This window comes from Danio rerio, chromosome 25, assembly GCF_049306965.1.
Source record: "Danio rerio strain Tuebingen ecotype United States chromosome 25, GRCz12tu, whole genome shotgun sequence".
Classification (NCBI taxonomy): domain Eukaryota; kingdom Metazoa; phylum Chordata; class Actinopteri; order Cypriniformes; family Danionidae; genus Danio; species Danio rerio.
In genome coordinates this window covers 923,978-942,502 of record NC_133200.1, presented here as the reverse complement: position 1 = coordinate 942,502, position 18,525 = coordinate 923,978, and the positions used below count along the sequence as shown (strand labels likewise).

At 41.5% G+C, this 18,525-nt stretch overlaps 2 protein-coding genes across 3 annotated transcripts in view; both read left to right on the top strand.

Annotated features, from left to right (window-relative positions):
• twf1a (twinfilin actin-binding protein 1a) overlaps positions 1-18,525 on the top strand; it is a 606,573-nt gene that overhangs the window by 396,208 nt on the left and 191,840 nt on the right. The window lies entirely within an intron of this gene.
• The window catches only part of nell2a (neural EGFL like 2a), a 141,819-nt gene that overhangs the window by 19,650 nt on the left and 103,644 nt on the right, over positions 1-18,525 (top strand). For both annotated transcript variants that reach the window (XM_073942343.1, NM_001080075.1), the window contains 3 exon segments: positions 659-809; positions 14,553-14,726; positions 17,233-17,329. In XM_073942343.1, coding sequence (XP_073798444.1) covers positions 659-809; positions 14,553-14,726; positions 17,233-17,329 — 422 coding nt within the window.

The window sequence follows — 18,525 nt, the reverse complement described above, 5'->3', positions numbered from 1 at the left end:
ATATTGCTCTTTTTGTTTGCATAACACTTTTATTTACAATTTTTTTTAAGTATTAAAATTCTAGATTCACAGACTTTATTTTTGACACATTATTTAAAATATGTGGCTAAAAAATAGCTATTAACTTTCTTTTTTTTTTTTTTTGGTGGGGCCAGTGAAAATTTTGGCAGGGCAAGTAAAAATGTAAACCACTGGCCCAATCAGACCAGTAGAAAAAATCCTTAGTGTTGAACCCTGCATAGTGTATGAGTGTGTGTGTGAATGAGGTGTCTCCCATTACTGGGTTGTGGCTGGAAGTGCATCCACTGTGTAAAGCATATGCTGGAATAGTTGACGAATGTCGGTTCATTCCACTGTGGCGACCCCTGATAAATAAGGGACTAAGCCGATGAATGAATGAATGAATAATAATAATAATATAAAAATAATAATAATCAGGGATATGCAAATAGATGGACACAGTAAGCAGGATGTTATTTGCTGTAAACAGGAATTAGAAATAGATGCAGATGTTTATATTGTGTTGTGTTTGCTGATACCTGTCGGTCAGTGTGTGTGGTTCTCTCTCCTCCAGCAGTGGTGAGGGGTGTGTGTGAGGGATCAGCGAGTTCATGAGTGTCATGTCTGTGTTTCTGATGTTATTGTGGCGCTCCCGCAGGCTCGTCCCGCAGTGTGAGAGTCCCTGACGCCGCCGCAGGACACATGCTGCAGAAACTCAGAGGAAAGACAGAGTTCAGCATCGCCCTCACACTCAAACAGGACAAACTCAACTCTGGAGTCATTCTGTCCATCCATCATGGAGAACACAGGTCAGAACACACACACACACACACAAACACACACACACACACTGATAAGCACACGCGCACACATAATCACACAAGAGACCACACACACACACACACAACATGGAGAAAACAGGTCAGAACACAGACGCACACACTAAAAAAACATAACACACACACATTCACTACTGACACTCACACCCTCACACAAACACACACCCATACACACACTCACAATTGCTCACACACTTACACACACACACATGCATAAACAAAAATTGACCCATACATACACTACACACACAACACACTCAAATATACACACTCATGAGTCATTCACCACACACAAACATTCACCACGCAGAACACACACACACACACACACACACACACACACACACACACACACAAACACGCATATACATATTGACATACACATAAACACACTCACAACCACACATACACTGCACATGAATTCACTCACACATACATACACACACACACACACACTCACTAACACACACACACACACACCCACCCACAAACACACATAACACAACACATAAATTTACTCACACACACTCACTGACACACACACACACATAACACATGAATTCACACACGCACACACACGCGCACGCACGCACACACAAACACACACACACACACACACACCACATGAATTCACTAACACACACTCACTGACACACACACACACACACACACACACACACACACACACACACACACACAACACATGAATTCACACACGCACACGCACACACATGAATTCACTCACACACACACACACACACACACACACACACACACACACACACACACACACACACACACACACACACAGAAATTATTTTGGCTTTTCATGCTGTGGGTGGTTGCCAGGGTGTTGCTATGTTGCATTGAGTGGTTGCCAGGGCGTTGCTATGTGATTGTTCACCTTGCTACTTTGTTGCTATGTTTCTGTGGGCGGCGGCCAGAGATGTTGGCATGTTGCTGGGTTGCCAGGGTGTTGCTGTGTTGCACTGGTTGGTTGCCAGAGCATTGCTGAATGGTAGTCAGCATGTTGTTGGGCCGTTGTTGGTGGTTGCCAGGGTGTTGCTATGTTGTGTTGTAATAAGCATGTAGCCAGCTTGATTGTTTCATTAGTTTCTAGTATATTGAGCATGTTTGCTTGGGCATTGCTATGAGCTTTATATTGTGCTCAGGATGGTTGCTAGGGTGTTGCTAAGTGGTTGCTAGGGTGGATGGCTGACAGGACATTACTGTGGTGTTGGATGTTCTGGATCAAGGCTAATATTTTCTGGATTATCAACATGTAATTGCTAAGTCACTGTATGTTGGATGTTGCTAGGGTATTGCTTGTTTGTTGCTATACAGTATATGTTTCTAAGGGGTTGTTAGGTTGTAGCTAAGTGTCTGTTTGGGCACCTATAAATGGTTGCTAGGGTATTTCTGATTATTAATAGGGCATATTTCTGCATAATAATAGGGTGTTATTAGGTGATTTCTCCATACTCCTGTTTGGGCATCTCCTGCAACATAAGCAGGACTAGTTAGACGCTGATCTTTATTGTTTGTTCATGTCACTAATGCTAATTAATAATAAGCAACAGTACTAGTGATGCTTGACTTAGCAAGCACCCCTAATTATAGCTGTAATACCCAGAAGATTAGAAAAACACACACACACACACACACACACACACACACACACAGCTCTGAGCCACACGTTTATCTACATACTAGGTCTAATTACACGCTTCAGTTAGGTATTAATTAGTGCTGCTTGTTTTACACTTATGTGTAATTTACATTGGATAGAAGTGCTCTATATAGAAAACAGATACATGGAAATATATGCAAATTACATATGACACACAGGAGAAAATGTCATGTTGGACTTTTACATGTCATATGTGTGGAAACTAGCTGTTTACATTTTGTTCAACAATTTGATTTACAAATATTGACATATATTTTCAAAAACACTCACTGGCCACTTTATTAGGTACACCTTACTCGTACCGGGTTGGACCCCTTTTGCCTTCAGAACTGCCTTAATCCTTGGTGTCAGAGATTCAACAAGCTACTGGAAATCTTCCTCAGAGATTTTGCTCCATATTGTCATGATAGCATCACACAGTTGCTGCAGATTTGTCGGCTGCACATCCATGATGCCAATCTCTTGTTCAACCACATCCCAAAGCTACTCTATTGGATTGAGCTCTGGTGACTGTGGAGGCCATTTGAGTACAGTGAACTCATTGTCATGTTCACCAGTCTGAGATGATTGAGCTTTATGACATGCTGCGTTATCCTGCCGGAAGTAGCCATCAGAAGATGGAGACACTGTGCTCATAAAGGGATGGACATGGTCAGCAGCAATACTCAGGTAGGCTGTGGCGTTGATGCTCAATTGGTACTAATGGACCCAAAGAAAATCTCCCCCACACCATTACACCACCACCACCAGCCTGAACCGCTGATACAAGGCAGGATGATCCATGCTTTCATGCTGTTGAGGCCAAATTCTGCCCCGAGCATCTGAATGTGTGAGCAGAAATGGAGACTCATCAGAGCAGCAACGTTTCTCCAATCTTCTATTGTCCAGTTTTGGTGAGTCTGTGTGAATTGTAGCCTCAGTTTCCTGTTCTTAGCTGACAGGAGCGGCACCCGGTGTGCTCTTCTGCTGCTGTAGCCCATCCGCCTCAAGGTTGGACGTGTTGTGTGTTCAGAGATGCTCTTCTGCAGAGCTCGGTTGTAACGAGTGCTTATTTGAGTTACTGTTGCCTTTCTATCAGCTGGAACCAGTCTGGCCATTCTCCTCTGACCTCTGGCCTCATCAACAAGGCATTTGCGCCCACAGATCTGCCGCTCACTGGATATTTCCTCTTTGTCGGAGCATTCTCTGTAAACCCTAGAGATGGTAGTGCGTGAAAGTCTCAGTAGATCAGCAGTTTCTGAAATACTCAGAGCAGCCCGTCTGGCAGCAACAACCATGCCACGTTCAAAGTCTCTTAAATCCCCTTTCTTCCTCATTCTGATGCTCGCTTTGAACCTCATCTCGATCATGTCTACATGCCTAAATGCAGTGAGCTGCTGCCATGTGATTGGCTGATTAGAAATCTGCGTTAACAAGCAGCTAGACAGGTGTACCTAATAAAGTGGCCAGTGAGTGTATATATAGCCTTATCCAGGCACAGCCATATGAACACATATATACAGCAACATCATAGCTAATATATTGCAAGTGTGACTATTGCAGACGCACACATTACGATAACAATGCTAAAACGATCTGAAGCCCTAATCATTAATTCATTCATTCATTTTCCTTCGGCTTCCAGCGGAATGAACCGCCAACTATTCCAGAATATGTTTTACACTGCGGATGCCCTTCCAGCTGCAACCCAGTACTGAGAAAACCCATACACACATTCACACACACATTTCAGAATTTAAAAAATGTAGACAGCGCCCTCTAGTGGACTTGACATCTGAAATGTACAGCAAAACAGACTGTTTCTCTGGGTTTAGACAACATAAACAGGCAGAACTGTGTGATTAGTAGAACATAAAAAGTGCAATCAATGCTGTTGTTTACATCCTAGTATTAACAATAGGATCGCGTATAAGGGGAATTAAACAAACATTGTGCTGTGAGGCCACAGTGCTAACCACTGAGCCGCCCAGCCCTAATCAAATATACCAAAAGGCTGCAATATTTTGATATATATGTTGAATATAGGACATGTATTTTAGATATGTAAAATTCAAACATGGTCTTGCGTGTCATATGTGTAATTTGCATATATTTCCACTAATTTATGTACTATCGAGCCCCCTAGTCAGACCTGTGACCTATTTTTTAATGCGCTGGAAGCAAAGATTGTTCAGTTCCAGTAAAACTGCTTGCGTTTTCTGAATTTACTGTCGTGTGTTGGAGACAACTGGACAATGGAGGGAATGAAGAAAAGGTTTTCCCCGGAGATGTTCATCCAGTGCAATATTTTTAGCGCTTGACCGGCGATCTGCGGTGGACTCGGTGTTGGTTTTTGTGTCCGTTCAGCTCATCATTAACTGTTTCTCTGTGCCGTGTCCACATCCGCAAATCCCCGAAGACTGATTACAAGTTTTTCCTCTCCGAGTCGAGTCTAAGAGCAGCACTCAGCAGAAATAAAGCACTCTCTCTCCATAAAGACTATTTAAACATCCACGGCTCGCCTTCATCGCACAAATAAGTTTACAAAAACTTAATATAAAGTTGCTTTCCGTTAGGAAAAACTGCTGCACAGGGAATTCAAGCGCTATAGGAAATGGATGTTTTCTCATTGCGAGTGCATTACTGTCAGTGATGGAGAGAAACTGGCTAAAAATAACTCCCCCTCTCTCTCTCTCTCTCTCTCTCTCTCTCTTTTTAGGAAGAGCACACATGAAATAATCTCCGTGAAATAGAGAAATCACATCTGTCTGTGTGACAGCGGAGTCTGTAAACAGAGTCAGGCAGATGACGGGTCTAGAAAAGTGGCCAGAAACACTCTCAGGCTGTCAATCCTCTAATGAATTCATGTCACTCACTCATTTATAGAACTGCGGCTTTTTAGACAGTCTTTGTTGACTTGACAAGGCCTTTACAATCACTCAAGACGGCTTGAAGTTTCCATGGCTTACAAGCTAGACGGATGTTCTTTTTTTTTAAGGGTTTATTTTCTTGCAGTCGCGAAACAGCACTCCCAGAATGGTGCAGCGAAGCTCATTTCAAATAATCTGGCATTTTTCTAGCATTATAAATAATCGTTGTATTTTTATGGTGGGTTTAAATACAACAGAATCATTGGAGATACAAACTTCAACATATGTTTGACTGCAGTTTCGAGGTAAAATAACCAAACGTCAAATATTCTGTACATGCTTTATTATACCCGTAAAGACTCACACAGAGGCCATGCTGATGCTAATAATCAGTTTTCAGTAGCTTTGTTTAGGTGCATCGTGAAGCAAACAGCTTTTGTTTTCTTTTTACAGGGATTTGTTTTCGTCAAATTATGCATTTAAGTCATGCACTCCTATTTAAAAATAACGCAACGAGTCTAAGATTTGTAAGTGAATATGTTAGCAAAGGGTTTAGGTCAGTAGTTTGCTAGGTGATCTGTATGACAAGCCCCGCCTTGTTATGAACGTGCACAAAATGAAGGTGTTTCTGAAATGTACAACAAAACACACTGTGAGTAACGAATTTCAAATTCACACAAATGTAGACAGCACCATCTAGTGGATTTGATACACAACAAAACATTCCCTAAATAACATACCTCAGATTTACAAAAACGTAGACAGCGCCCTCTAGTGGATGTGTCATTTGAAATGTACAGGAAAATGTATATAAATTAATTTGTATTGAAGATTTGCAAAAAATTGGGGAAGGTCCCTCCAGTTGATTTGTCATGTGGAAAGCAAACCTAGACAGCGTATTTAAGATATGCAAAATGTACCCAACGCCCTCTAGTGGATTTGGATTAGAAAAGTAAAACAAAATCTACCCTAAGTAATGTATTTCAAATTTGCACAAATGCAAACATCACCATCTTATGAATTTGATATCTGAAACGTACAACATGTACCCTAAGTAACATATTTCAGAGTCCCCAAAAACTTGGACAGCGCCCTCTCGTGGATTTGTATCTGAAACGTACAACAAAATAAATCCTTTTTAGATTCGCAAAAATGTGGACAGCGCCCTCTAGTTGATATTACATCTGAAATGTACAACAAACGTATTCCAGGTAATGTATTTCAGATAAAAAAAAATGTCAACAGCGCCCTCTAGTGAATATACATCTGAAACGGACAACATATGTAGCCTAAGTAACATATTTCAGAGTCCCCAAAAACTTGGACAGCGCCCTCTCGTGGATTTGTATCTGAAACGTACAACAAAATAAATCCTTTTTAGATTCGCAAAAATGTGGACAGCGCCCTCTAGTTGATATTACATCTGAAATGTACAACAAACGTATTCCAGGTAATGTATTTCAGATAAAAAAAAATGTCAACAGCGCCCTCTAGTGAATATACATCTGAAACGGACAACATATGTAGCCTAAGTAACGTATTCCAGATTCGAAAAAATAGTAGACAGCGCCCTCTAGTGGATTTGTCATCCGAAACGTACAACAAATGTAGCCTAAGTAACGTATTCCAGATTCGGAAAAATAGTAGACAGCGCCCTCTAGTGGATTTGTCATCCGAAACGTACAACAAATGTAGCCTAAGTAATGTATTCCAGATTCGAAAATAGTAGACAGCGCCCTCTAGTGGATTTGTCATCCGAAACGTACAACAAATGTAGCCTAAGTAACGTATTCCAGATTCGAAAATAGTAGACAGCGCCCTCTAGTGGATTTGTCATCCGAAACGTACAACAAATGTAGCCTAAGTAACGTATTCCAGATTCGAAAATAGTAGACAGCGCCCTCTAGTGGATTTGAAATCTGAAACGTACAACAAATGTAGCCTAAGTAACGTATTCCAGATTCGGAAAAATAGTAGACAGCGCCCTCTAGTGGATTTGTCATCCGAAACGTACAACAAATGTAGCCTAAGTAATGTATTCCAGATTCGAAAATAGTAGACAGCGCCCTCTAGTGGATTTGTCATCCGAAACGTACAACAAATGTAGCCTAAGTAACGTATTCCAGATTCGAAAATAGTAGACAGCGCCCTCTAGTGGATTTGAAATCTGAAACGTACAACAAATGTAGCCTAAGTAACGTATTCCAGATTCGGAAAAATAGTAGACAGCGCCCTCTAGTGGATTTGTCATCCGAAACGTACAACAAATGTAGCCTAAGTAATGTATTCCAGATTCGAAAATAGTAGACAGCGCCCTCTAGTGGATTTGTCATCCGAAACGTACAACAAATGTAGCCTAAGTAACGTATTCCAGATTCGAAAATAGTAGACAGCGCCCTCTAGTGGATTTGAAATCTGAAACGTACAACAAAACGTACACTGTTTCCTGTAGTTAAGACAACATAGACAGGCAGAACTGCATATTCAGAAGTACATTAACAGTGTAATCCATGCTGTTGTTTACATCCTAATGTTGACAATAGGATCGCATATACAAGGAACTGATCAAACGTTGACACAAGTGCAAACTGTCTGTTAAACTCCACTTTCTTTCCAGCCGTGCTCTGAATTCACCCTGAAAACACCTCTTTTTTTGTAATCGGGATGCATTTCGGAGTCTGCAGGTGTTTTAGGGGTCACAGGTCAAGTGTTTTCTGTCTCGAGGATCTGCTGATACGGGCTTCTCTGCCGTCCTGCCTGTAATCCTGCTCGTTGAACTGTGTTTATTGGAGCCAGTGTATAGCCCGGGTCTTGTGAGAGATGTTAATTCCCCGTACGGCGAGTTTTGGGCTCTGTTATCGATGTCGGCTTTCTCTGGGAGAGCGCAAGAACTCATTACAGGCCTGTTTGTGGATAAATGAGAAGCTGCGCATCTGTAATTGGCTTCTCTCGAACGATAACGCTCTCATGCGTGAGGAGGTTTTGTGTGAAGGAGGAAATAAACTGCGCAGGGTTACTTTTGTCAGCTTTTTCTCCATTAACATTTCACCTCCGGGTAAATCTTCAATGGAAGACCGTGAAGCACAGTGGGATTTCAGCTTTTGGAGTTTGCGGTTTAAACTGAACGGAAATATAATAGAAACACATCGATCTGTCGAAAGCTAAATATAAAGTATATGTACACTACCTGACAAGAGTCTTGTGGTGGACCCCAGTTGTCAGAGCAGCAGATAATTACTGGTCTTCTAGTTGATGATGTGTGAAAGTGTCAGAAAGTGGATTTCTCTGCTGGATCATCTGCTGATCTGCATCCCAATCATCACCAATACTGCAGAAAACCTACTGGAACCAATATGGACCAAGATTTACATAGAAATCAGTCAAGTTTGGTGAAGAAAAAGTCATGGTTTGGGGTTCATTCAGTATGGGGGCGTGCAAGAGATCTACAACATCAACAGCCTGAGCTATCAAGACATCTGTGCTGCCCATTACATTACAAACCACAGGAGAGGGACAATTCCCCAGCAGGATAGCACTCCGTTTTCAAGGTATCCAGCGGTTTGGAAAAGTCAAGGCTTTAAAACCGCCAACATTTTCTTCTATACTGCTCCTAAGGTGTAATGTAAGATTCACTCAGGGTGTCTGCAGGGTCTTAAAAAATTAATTAAAGTCTTAATTCTGCTGAAATATTATATTGTAGGTCTTAAATCATTTTAAACGGGTCTTCATTTTCCACTTAAAGCCCAATTGGGCCAACACCCATCCAATTACTAACAATATACTTCAATAAGAGTTTGGACAAACATGTATTTATTAACTCTGTTTACTTATTTACTTGGCTTCATCGAACATGGACCTTCAGCATGCACTGAGGCGGTTTGCTGCCGATTGTGATGCGGCTGTGATGAGAATCAGCACCTCCAAGTCCGAGGCCATGGTGCTCCACCGGAAAAAGGTGGTCTGCCATCTCCAGGTTGGAGGAAAGTCCTTACACCAGGTGGAGGAGTTCAAATATCTTGGGGTTTTGTTCAGGAGTGAGGGAAGGATGGAGAGTGAGATTGACAGGCGGATTGGTGCAGCGGCTGCAGTAATGCGGTTGATGTAGCGATCCTTTGTGGTGAAGAAGGAGCTGAGCTGAAAGCCAAAGCTCTAGATTTACCGGTCAATCTACATTCCTACTCTCACCTATGGTCATGAGCTTTGGGTCATGACTAAAAGGACAAGATCTCGGATTCAAGCAGCCGAAATAAGTTTCCTTCGAATGTTGGCAGGGCGGACTCTTATGGATAAGGTGAGGAGCTCTGACAACCGGAATGAGCTCGGACTAGAGCCGCTGCTCCTCCACATCCAGAGAAGTCAGCTGAGGTGGCTCGGGCATCTGTTTCAGATGCCTCCTGCATGCCTACCTAGGGAGGTGTTTCAGGCATGTCCCACCAGGAGGAGGTCTCGGGGAAGACCCAGGACACGCTGGAGGGACTATGTCTCTCGGCTGGCCTGGGAACGCCTCTGGATCCCCCCAGAGGAGCTGGAGGAAGTGTCTGGGGAGAGGGAAGTCTGGGGTTCTCTCCTAAGACTGCTGCCCCCGCGACCCGGCCCCGGAAAAACAGCAGAAAATGAATGAATGAATGAATGTTTGCTTATTAATATGGTTTAATCATCTTCCTTATTTGTTTTTAATGCTTTTTACGGTTTTAACTTGGCCATTAAAAATCTTTATGGTTTAGCCTGGTGAAATCTTGACATTTTATTCATTATAGTCTTAAAAAGGTCTTAAAAAGTATTAAATCTGACTTGATGAAACCTGTAGAAACCCTGTTACTGCTCCAAAATATTTTAAATGCTTCTCAAAATAAGATCTATTGTGTTAAAATAGGTAAAAAGTTTTTAGTTTTTTACCCAGACATTTAAAAGACCAGATTTTAGAGCAGTAATCACAATACCGTGAAGCTGTGATATTTTGATCCAAGGTTATCGTACCGTCAGAGTCTTATAGCGGCCCATGCCTAGCCTCTACATCAAAGCCAAGAGAGTCAAGCTGCTCCAGGATTGGCCAGCCCAGTCACCAGACATGAACATTATTGAGCATGTCTGGGGTAAGATGGAGGAGGAGGTGTTGAAGATGAACACAAAGAGTCTTGATGAGCTCTGGGATCCTGCTGAAGGCTTTCTTCTTCATTCCAGATGACTTTATTAATCAGTGATGTGAGTCATGTCAGAGATGTATGGATGCAGTCCTCCAAGCTCATGATGGAGTCAGACACAATATTCATTCTGTCTCCACTGCAGCAGGACTTTATATTCTATACTGGACATTATTTCTGTTCAGTGATGAGACTTTAGTCTGAGCAGAGTCAGACCGCACTGTCCTCATCAAATCAGTCAACATCAAGACATGATCAGATTTATTGAGCTCAAATCAGCAAAATCTAGAGGCCTTCACCTTTCATAAAGACACTTCAGACACCAAATCATCAACTAGCAGACAAACTGTTATTTGTTGTTCCTATAACTTGGATAGACGACAAGAGTTTTGTCAGGGAGGGTAGTCTTAGTGAACATCAATAATATAAAAATCTGAATATATAAAGCAGAATGTGTGCTAAAACAAGTCATTAAAATTATTAAAATGGTGAAAATAATAAAACATCTCTACAATCAAAATACCACTGACATGAACATTCAAAGAAAAGCTCGTTTTGCATGTGAATTTAAAGAAAAACAATGAAATAATTTGATTGGATAATTGGATTTGTTCAAATCACAGTCAAAAAATACAAAACTTATCTTCGTCGTCCAGCAAAACAGAAAAGGGGAAAGCAGCAGGTCTGTGAGGTAAGAGCCGTTAGTCAGACACTTTTCTTTTTGTTCCATGTTAATATAAATGCGTGACTGTCGGCTTCGCTGTTCAGAATCAGCTCTGGTCAGCAGGTGATGAAGGTCTCCTGGGATATTGTTATGGAGGACGTTTGTGGAGTCAGACGGCTGTAAGAGGGCCTCCTGTCGACGGTGTGCCACAGGGCTGAGTGTTGGGCCCGCTGTATTTGCGGATTCTGCAGAATATGCAGCACTCTGCTTTCTGTGTGTGACGGTCAGAGATCCCGCCGTGTCCTCTGCTGTCAATGACATGTTCAGGAGCTGCAAATTATGAAGAATAGTTGTGCTTTTTGGGCTGCTTGTCTGTGCAAAACTGGCCTGCTTTAATGGCATGCAGGAGGGGATGGTTGCCGGGGTGTTGATATGTGGTTGCCAAGGTATTTGGAGAAGATTTGAGAGCATTGCTTAATTGGGCTGGAAGAGCACAGCTCTTATTAACTCTTAAAATGTAGTCCTTCTGGCTATTTCCTGGGTCAGGCCGACCTGAAGTGCATTTAATACAATTACAGAGGTAATATCAGCTTTAAAAAGAGAGAACGATACGGTAAAAACCTTGAGGATGAATTACTTCTCAAACATGACCAAAAATAATGATTAAATAACACAAGAACATGAGATTTAAATACATTATTTTGTCTGTTTTTAAAGATGGTTTTTTATTTGTTCTTCACAAAAACTAATATTTAGCGTTTCAAGACAAACATTGCTGGTCAATCAGTACACACTCCTGTTCAAAGCAAAGTTCTCCTACATAAACAATAGTAAAAAGTGTAGTATTGGGTTGCACAGTTTACCGGTACTATGGTAGTATCGCGATACCATGGCTCCAAAATACAGGCGGTGCTACTGTAGTTTGTAAACGGTAGTACTGTCATTACTCATTATGTGTGGTTTATACATAAACTAATTTCGAGAGGATCATGTGCTTATAACTAACACGGCTGGCTCCTCATTAGCTCCGTAATCTGCCTTATTAGATGATTACGGAAGCATTACGGCTAGCACTGTTGCCTCACAGCAAGAACGCCGCTGGTCCAACCTCCTATCAGGCTGGTTAGTGTTTCTGTGTGGAGTTTGCATGTTCTCCCAGTGTTCGTGTGGGTTTCCCCCGGGTTCTCCAGTTTCCTCCCACCGTTCAAAAACATAAACCATAGCAATCAACTAAACCAAATTGTCACCTAAGACAACCTTAGTTTACACTTCTCACACGGCGACAAGCAGGGAAGTTCTCCAGACCTACCTGAGCTCGAACTCCCCTCTCACCCTTCTACAGGGAGGGAGCCCCGGGCTCGAGGATATTACTAACTCAGGGCTCTTTCCCGGGACAGCATGCCAAATACGCTTTATTGATTATCAGCTAAGTGTGAACTACAACAGATAACGTTGCATGTGGAAGAGTCATTAAAATGCTCACAGATTTGTGCAACAATAGACCTTTTTATTTGAAGAGTCTGTGGTGCTCTTTAAGATTGCAAGTTTTCTGATGTTTTCTGATGTTTCAAACGCACATCTGGATCAGGTCATCTCTGTTCCTCTCAATATGATTTAGTAGCTACAAAAACACAGACAATCTCTTAAAAAAGAACATTTTAATTCTAAATTACTTTCAATACTTTGGATGGTTATGTTATAAGACCAAAAAAAAAAAAATAGATAAGAAACCCAAAATAGCAACAGGAAACATTTAAACAATTTTGACCACTTCATATGTCCTAATTTTGTTGGAAAAAGCTAATTTTGTAAGTAATTCCATTTGGTATAATTTGTATCTTTATTTTATGAACTATAAATCAAACTTAGGAATTATTATAAATTCAAGACCTATTACAACATGTTAAATATAGCATTTCTGACAATTTTTATATGATTTGAGTCATGAATTTCAGTGTTGCAATACTACTTGGTATCATGATACTTCAGGTCGTATAGTATCGTAAGATGAATTAATGGTATCGCGACAACTCTAGTATAGTAAATTAAATTATAGTAAATACTACAGTGTTTTTGAACCATACTATTGTAACGCACTTGAATTAATCTACCGCTGACAAGTATTGTAATTACCTGAAGTAGTGATTCTACAGTTGCTATGGTAACACAACAAGTATAGTGATTAATATGAAGTGGTAATTCTACAGTTGCTATGGTAACACAACAAGTATTGTAATTAATCTATAGTGGTAATTCTGCAGTTGCTATGGTAACACGACAACTACAGTAATTGATACATTGTGGTGATTCTATAGTTGCTATGGTAACACAACTACAGTAATTGATCTGTTGTGGTGATTCTACAGTTGCTATGGTAACAAAAACTATAGTCATTAATCTGATGTGGTAATTCTACAGTTGCTATGGTAACACAACTACAGCAATTGATCTGTTTGTGGTGATTCTACAGTTGCTATGGTAACACAACAAGTATAGTCATTAATCTGATGTGGTAATTCTGCAGTTGCTATGGCTACACAACTACAGTAATTGATCTGTTGTGGTGATTCTACAGTTGCTATGGTAACACAACAACTATAGTCATTAATCTGATGTGGTAATTCTACAGTTGCTATGGTAACACAACTACAGTAATTGATATGTTGTGGTCACTACAGTTGCTATGGTAACACAACAAGTACAGTAATTAACATGATCTGGTAATTCTACAGTTGCTATGGTAACACAACTACAGTAATTGATACTTTGTGGTGACTACAGTTGCTATGGTAACACAACAAGTACAGTAATTAACTTGATCTGGTAATTCTATAGTTACTATGGTAACACAACGGTAGTGTTCAACTTTAGTGAAAAACTATAGTGTACTTCAGTATTGATGAGTTTATCAGTTCACCATAGTTAGTACTGCAGTATGCAGCAACAGAGTTTGAAAGACTCTAATATATAAAACAGAATACACTTTACTACAGCACAGCTCAAACACAATACAGCATTTACTGTCAATTACCATAGTATCTCTTCATGTGGGCTATAAGTGACAACCTTCAGCATGATGAGAAAAAGTAGGTCACCTGCAGTCCTCGAGGTGATCTACTGTGTGTGTGTGTGTGTTTATGACATATTAGGACACATATGAGTGTAACGACACATGTATTACAAGGAAAGGTGAATTCTGAGGACACTGCTGATGACCCCATTAATCAAAAAGCGTACAAATCACACACAGTCGGTTTATCAGAAAGTAAAAGTGCAGTTTCCTGTGAGTGTTGTGTTTTAGGCATAGGGTTGATGTATAAAAACTCTGGAATGTCCCCACAATTCACAGAAACATACCTGTGTGTGCAGGCTGCTGGAGCTGGAGAGCAGTGGGCAAAAGAGCGAGGTGCGTCTCCATTTCCGGACGGGTCTCCAGCAGACACACACTGAGATTTTCCCCTTCACACTGGCAGACGAGCAGTGGCACAGAGTCTCCGTCTCCATCAGCGCAGCGCACCTCACACTCTATGTGGACTGCAACAGGTAAGACACACACTCACACACACACACATACACACACACACACACACACACACACACATACATACATACACAAACACACCAGACATACACACACACACACACACACACACACACACACACACACACACACACACACACACACACACACTGCATGAGCAACTAGGCATGGGCTGGTATAGGATTTTGACAGTATGATAAACTTGAATAAAATATCAGGGTTTTACAGTATTGTGATTATTTATTTATTCATTTTTCTTCAGCTTAGTAACATTATTCATCAGGGGTCTCCACAGCGGAATGAACCGCCAATATTGTGATTACAAAATATGTTCATTTTAAGTAAAAAACTACAGCTTTTTCCCCCATTGAACACGATATATGTTAATTTAAGAAACATTTATAATATTTTGCAGCAGTAAACACGGCTCATTCAGAAAGCGTAGCCCTGTAGGCGTTTCTGGAGACGTTATGTCGCCAGAGGTACATATGGCTGCATGTAATTTTTTGAATGAATGCTATGGGGCGGTATGACGCCGTTCCTTTACTCGCTTATCAGCTGACCGCTCACCTCCTTATAGACGGCTTTCCTGCTGTTGCCAATTTGTCCCAGTAGTTCGTCATGTACGAGGAGCAGAGAGGAGTTGACCATGACAACAGGCTTCGAGTCTGGTGAAAGCGGTTCTAGAAAGCAGCTAAGACAAAAACATAATCCAAAAAATGAAATAAACAAGTAAATAACAGGGTGAGAGTGTGGTAAAACGTGGTAAAAATCAGACGAGGGCTTTTCTTTTTCTGGATTGCTTTTGAATATTGTTGGTTGGGTCTAGAGAAGTGGGTGGGCAGGTCAGTCAACACAATTGGTTGGGTTTAGGGAAGGAGGAGGGTGGGTCAGTCGATTGGTCAGTCAAACATGGGTGAACAGCAGGCGTTAATAGCACTTGTGAGAGAAATCTGAGGGAAAAAACAAGTGTACACAGCGCCCTCTGGTGGATTCGCAAAAACAAAAACTGCAAAAAAAAAAAAAGCGTACCCCTCAGGATGTGTTTCGCAGTCTTCAGAAATGTTTACAGAGGTACGTTTTCAGAATGAGCCTGGGTTGAAAGTGAAGTCTCTGCACTGTTTCCCAAACGACTACGCAACTCGTGGCTGAACTACCATAGTCTGATGCACCGTTCGGGAAATGAATGATGTAGTGATGAGCAGGGTGCAAATTATACACTGACGCTCAGGGGATTAACCTTTTCGGTAATGTTAGTTCGTGTAACACAGATGTATTTATTTAAATGACGTATACTTTATTAATAAAGCATGTTTCAGTTTAAAAGTGTTGTTGGATATTTTGTATAACCTGAACTACAATATTCTCTGATCAGCTATGTCTGAGGTTACTGTAGGTCAGACAACACAAAATATGCATCCAGCTGTGTACTTTTAGGCTGTGTGTAGAAACAAACACCTATTTTACAAGAAAAAGTGTTCAAGTGAAGATTATACACTGACAATCGTATGATCCATTATGGGGTGGTCACATGTATATGTATATTATCTATAATGTTAGTGTGTAAGATGCACTACATCTCACCGTATCTATTTAGCACTAACTGACCCAGCTGGGACTCAAACCAGCAACCCTACTTACTGTGAGGCGACAGTACTAACCACTGAGCCTCTCTAGTCAGTGGTCATCTCTGGTTCGAGTCTCGGCTGGGTCAGTTGGTGTTTCTGTGTGGAGTTTGCATGTTCTCCCCGTGTTGGTGTGGGTTTCCTCCAGGTGCTTCGGTTTCCCCCACAGTCCAAACACATCCCAGGTAGCAAAGAATTCTGGCCCAGGTTTGGCATAAAGCTGGCGCAGCAGGCATTCATCCGGCACTGGCATACAGCATGTGGGCCAAACATGGCCCAGGTTTGGCCGAGGCGGCACCGTCTTACAGGCGGCACTTGAGACTTGGGCCAGAAATCAAATGTAGTATTTGGCCCAGTTGTTAAAATGTATATGTGGGCCACATAAACTTTGGTCTATCTTGACCCACTTTTAAAATACATTTAAGTTATTTTGAGTAAAGACACCAACATATTTGGCCCAGGTTAGGCCCAGTTATGGGTTAATAACTTGGCTGAGACTTGGCCCAGATGTGGTCCATGTTTGCCTCATGTATGGAAGCCAGACTTGGTCCAGTCATGTAATTCACTGCAGCATGTGAGCCAAGCAAATGCTGATGGTGTGGGTCAGATCTGGGCCAGAGAAATGTTGCTATGGGCGAAGCGCTATAGGGGGAACTGATCAACTAAACTGGCCTTAGTGTATGAGTGTGTGTGAATGAGTGTGTATGGGTATTTCCTGGTACTGGGTTGCAGCTTGAAGGGCATCCTCTGAGTAAAACATATGCTGGAATAGTTGGTGGTTTATTCCGCTGTGGTGACCCCTGATGAATAAGCTAAGCTGAAGGAGAATGAGTGAATGTTTGTGCTGTGGTGTTGCGTCTGATTCTCTCATATCGTCCTCCAGGATCTACGAGCGAGTGGTACCTGTTCCTCTGATGGAGATCCCAGAAGACAGCTCGTTCTGGGTCGGGCAGAGAAACAGCGCTCACGGCTTATTCAAGGTGCTGCACACAAGCATTAGTAAACCACACACACATCACAATAATCACAACTCTGAGTACACAGAATACACACATAACACCTTATTCACACGGCGCATCAGCGTCAACGCTTCCTATTCACTCTGAATGGGTGATGTCAGGCTTTGTCGAACTGCATTGTGGATCCGTCGGTGCCGCTTTAGAGGCGTTGCTCGCTGCAGAAGTTGGGACTAGCTCAACTTTTCAAGCGCCGATGGAAGCGTCAGCCAATCAGATCGCTGTATGCAAATACACCAGCTAGACAGTGGCCTATTGCTGACTGAATTTCATTGGCTGACGCTGCTATGACGATCGCTTTAGCCCCAACTTCAGACACGCCTTCAGTCAAGCGCTGACGCTGAAGCCCCGTGTGAATGGGGCATAATGTCAAATACAGTGCGCTTGCTGTGTCTGAGCACCTTCTGTCTCCACTCATTATTTGATAAAAAGAGGTATAAAATGTGCACAGACGAGCCACAAATGTCGGATTATATCTGTCAGTTTCAGTCGTTTTGTTAATTGTAGTAATTCCTCTTGATATGTTTCCAGTTTTGACTATTTGAGTGCATCAACTAAACACCTTTGCCTTGGCAACTGTCCGAAAAGTGTCTTAGTGTGTATTCATGTGTGTGTGTATTAGTGTCTAGTAGTGAGTGTAATAGGTGTGTGTATTAGTGTGTGAATATGTGTATGCATGTGTGTGTGTGTGTGTGTTTGTATTAGTGTATGTGTGAGAGAGTATGTGTGTGTGTAAAAATATACGTGCAGTGTATAAGTGTGTGTGTGTGTTTGTGTATATACAAGCATGTGTGTAAATGTGTCTGAATTAGTGTGTGTGGATTTGTGCATGCAAATGTGTGTATTTGGATGTGTATTAGAGTCTGTGTAAATTACTGTGAGTGTACATGTGTGTAAGTGTGTGTATATGTGTGTGTGTGTGAATGTCAATTAGTGTGTATTAGTGAGTGTGTGGTAGGTGTTTTTTAATGTGTGTGTTTGTGTGTGTGTCTAGTAGTGAGTGTAAGAGGTGTGTTTATTAGTGTGTGAATATTTGTATGCATGTGTGTGTGTGTGTGTGTGTGTGTTTGTATTAGTGTATGTGTGAGAGTATGTGTGTGTGTAAAAATATACGTGCAGTGTCTGAATTAGTGTGTGTGCATGTGAGTGAGACTTTGTTT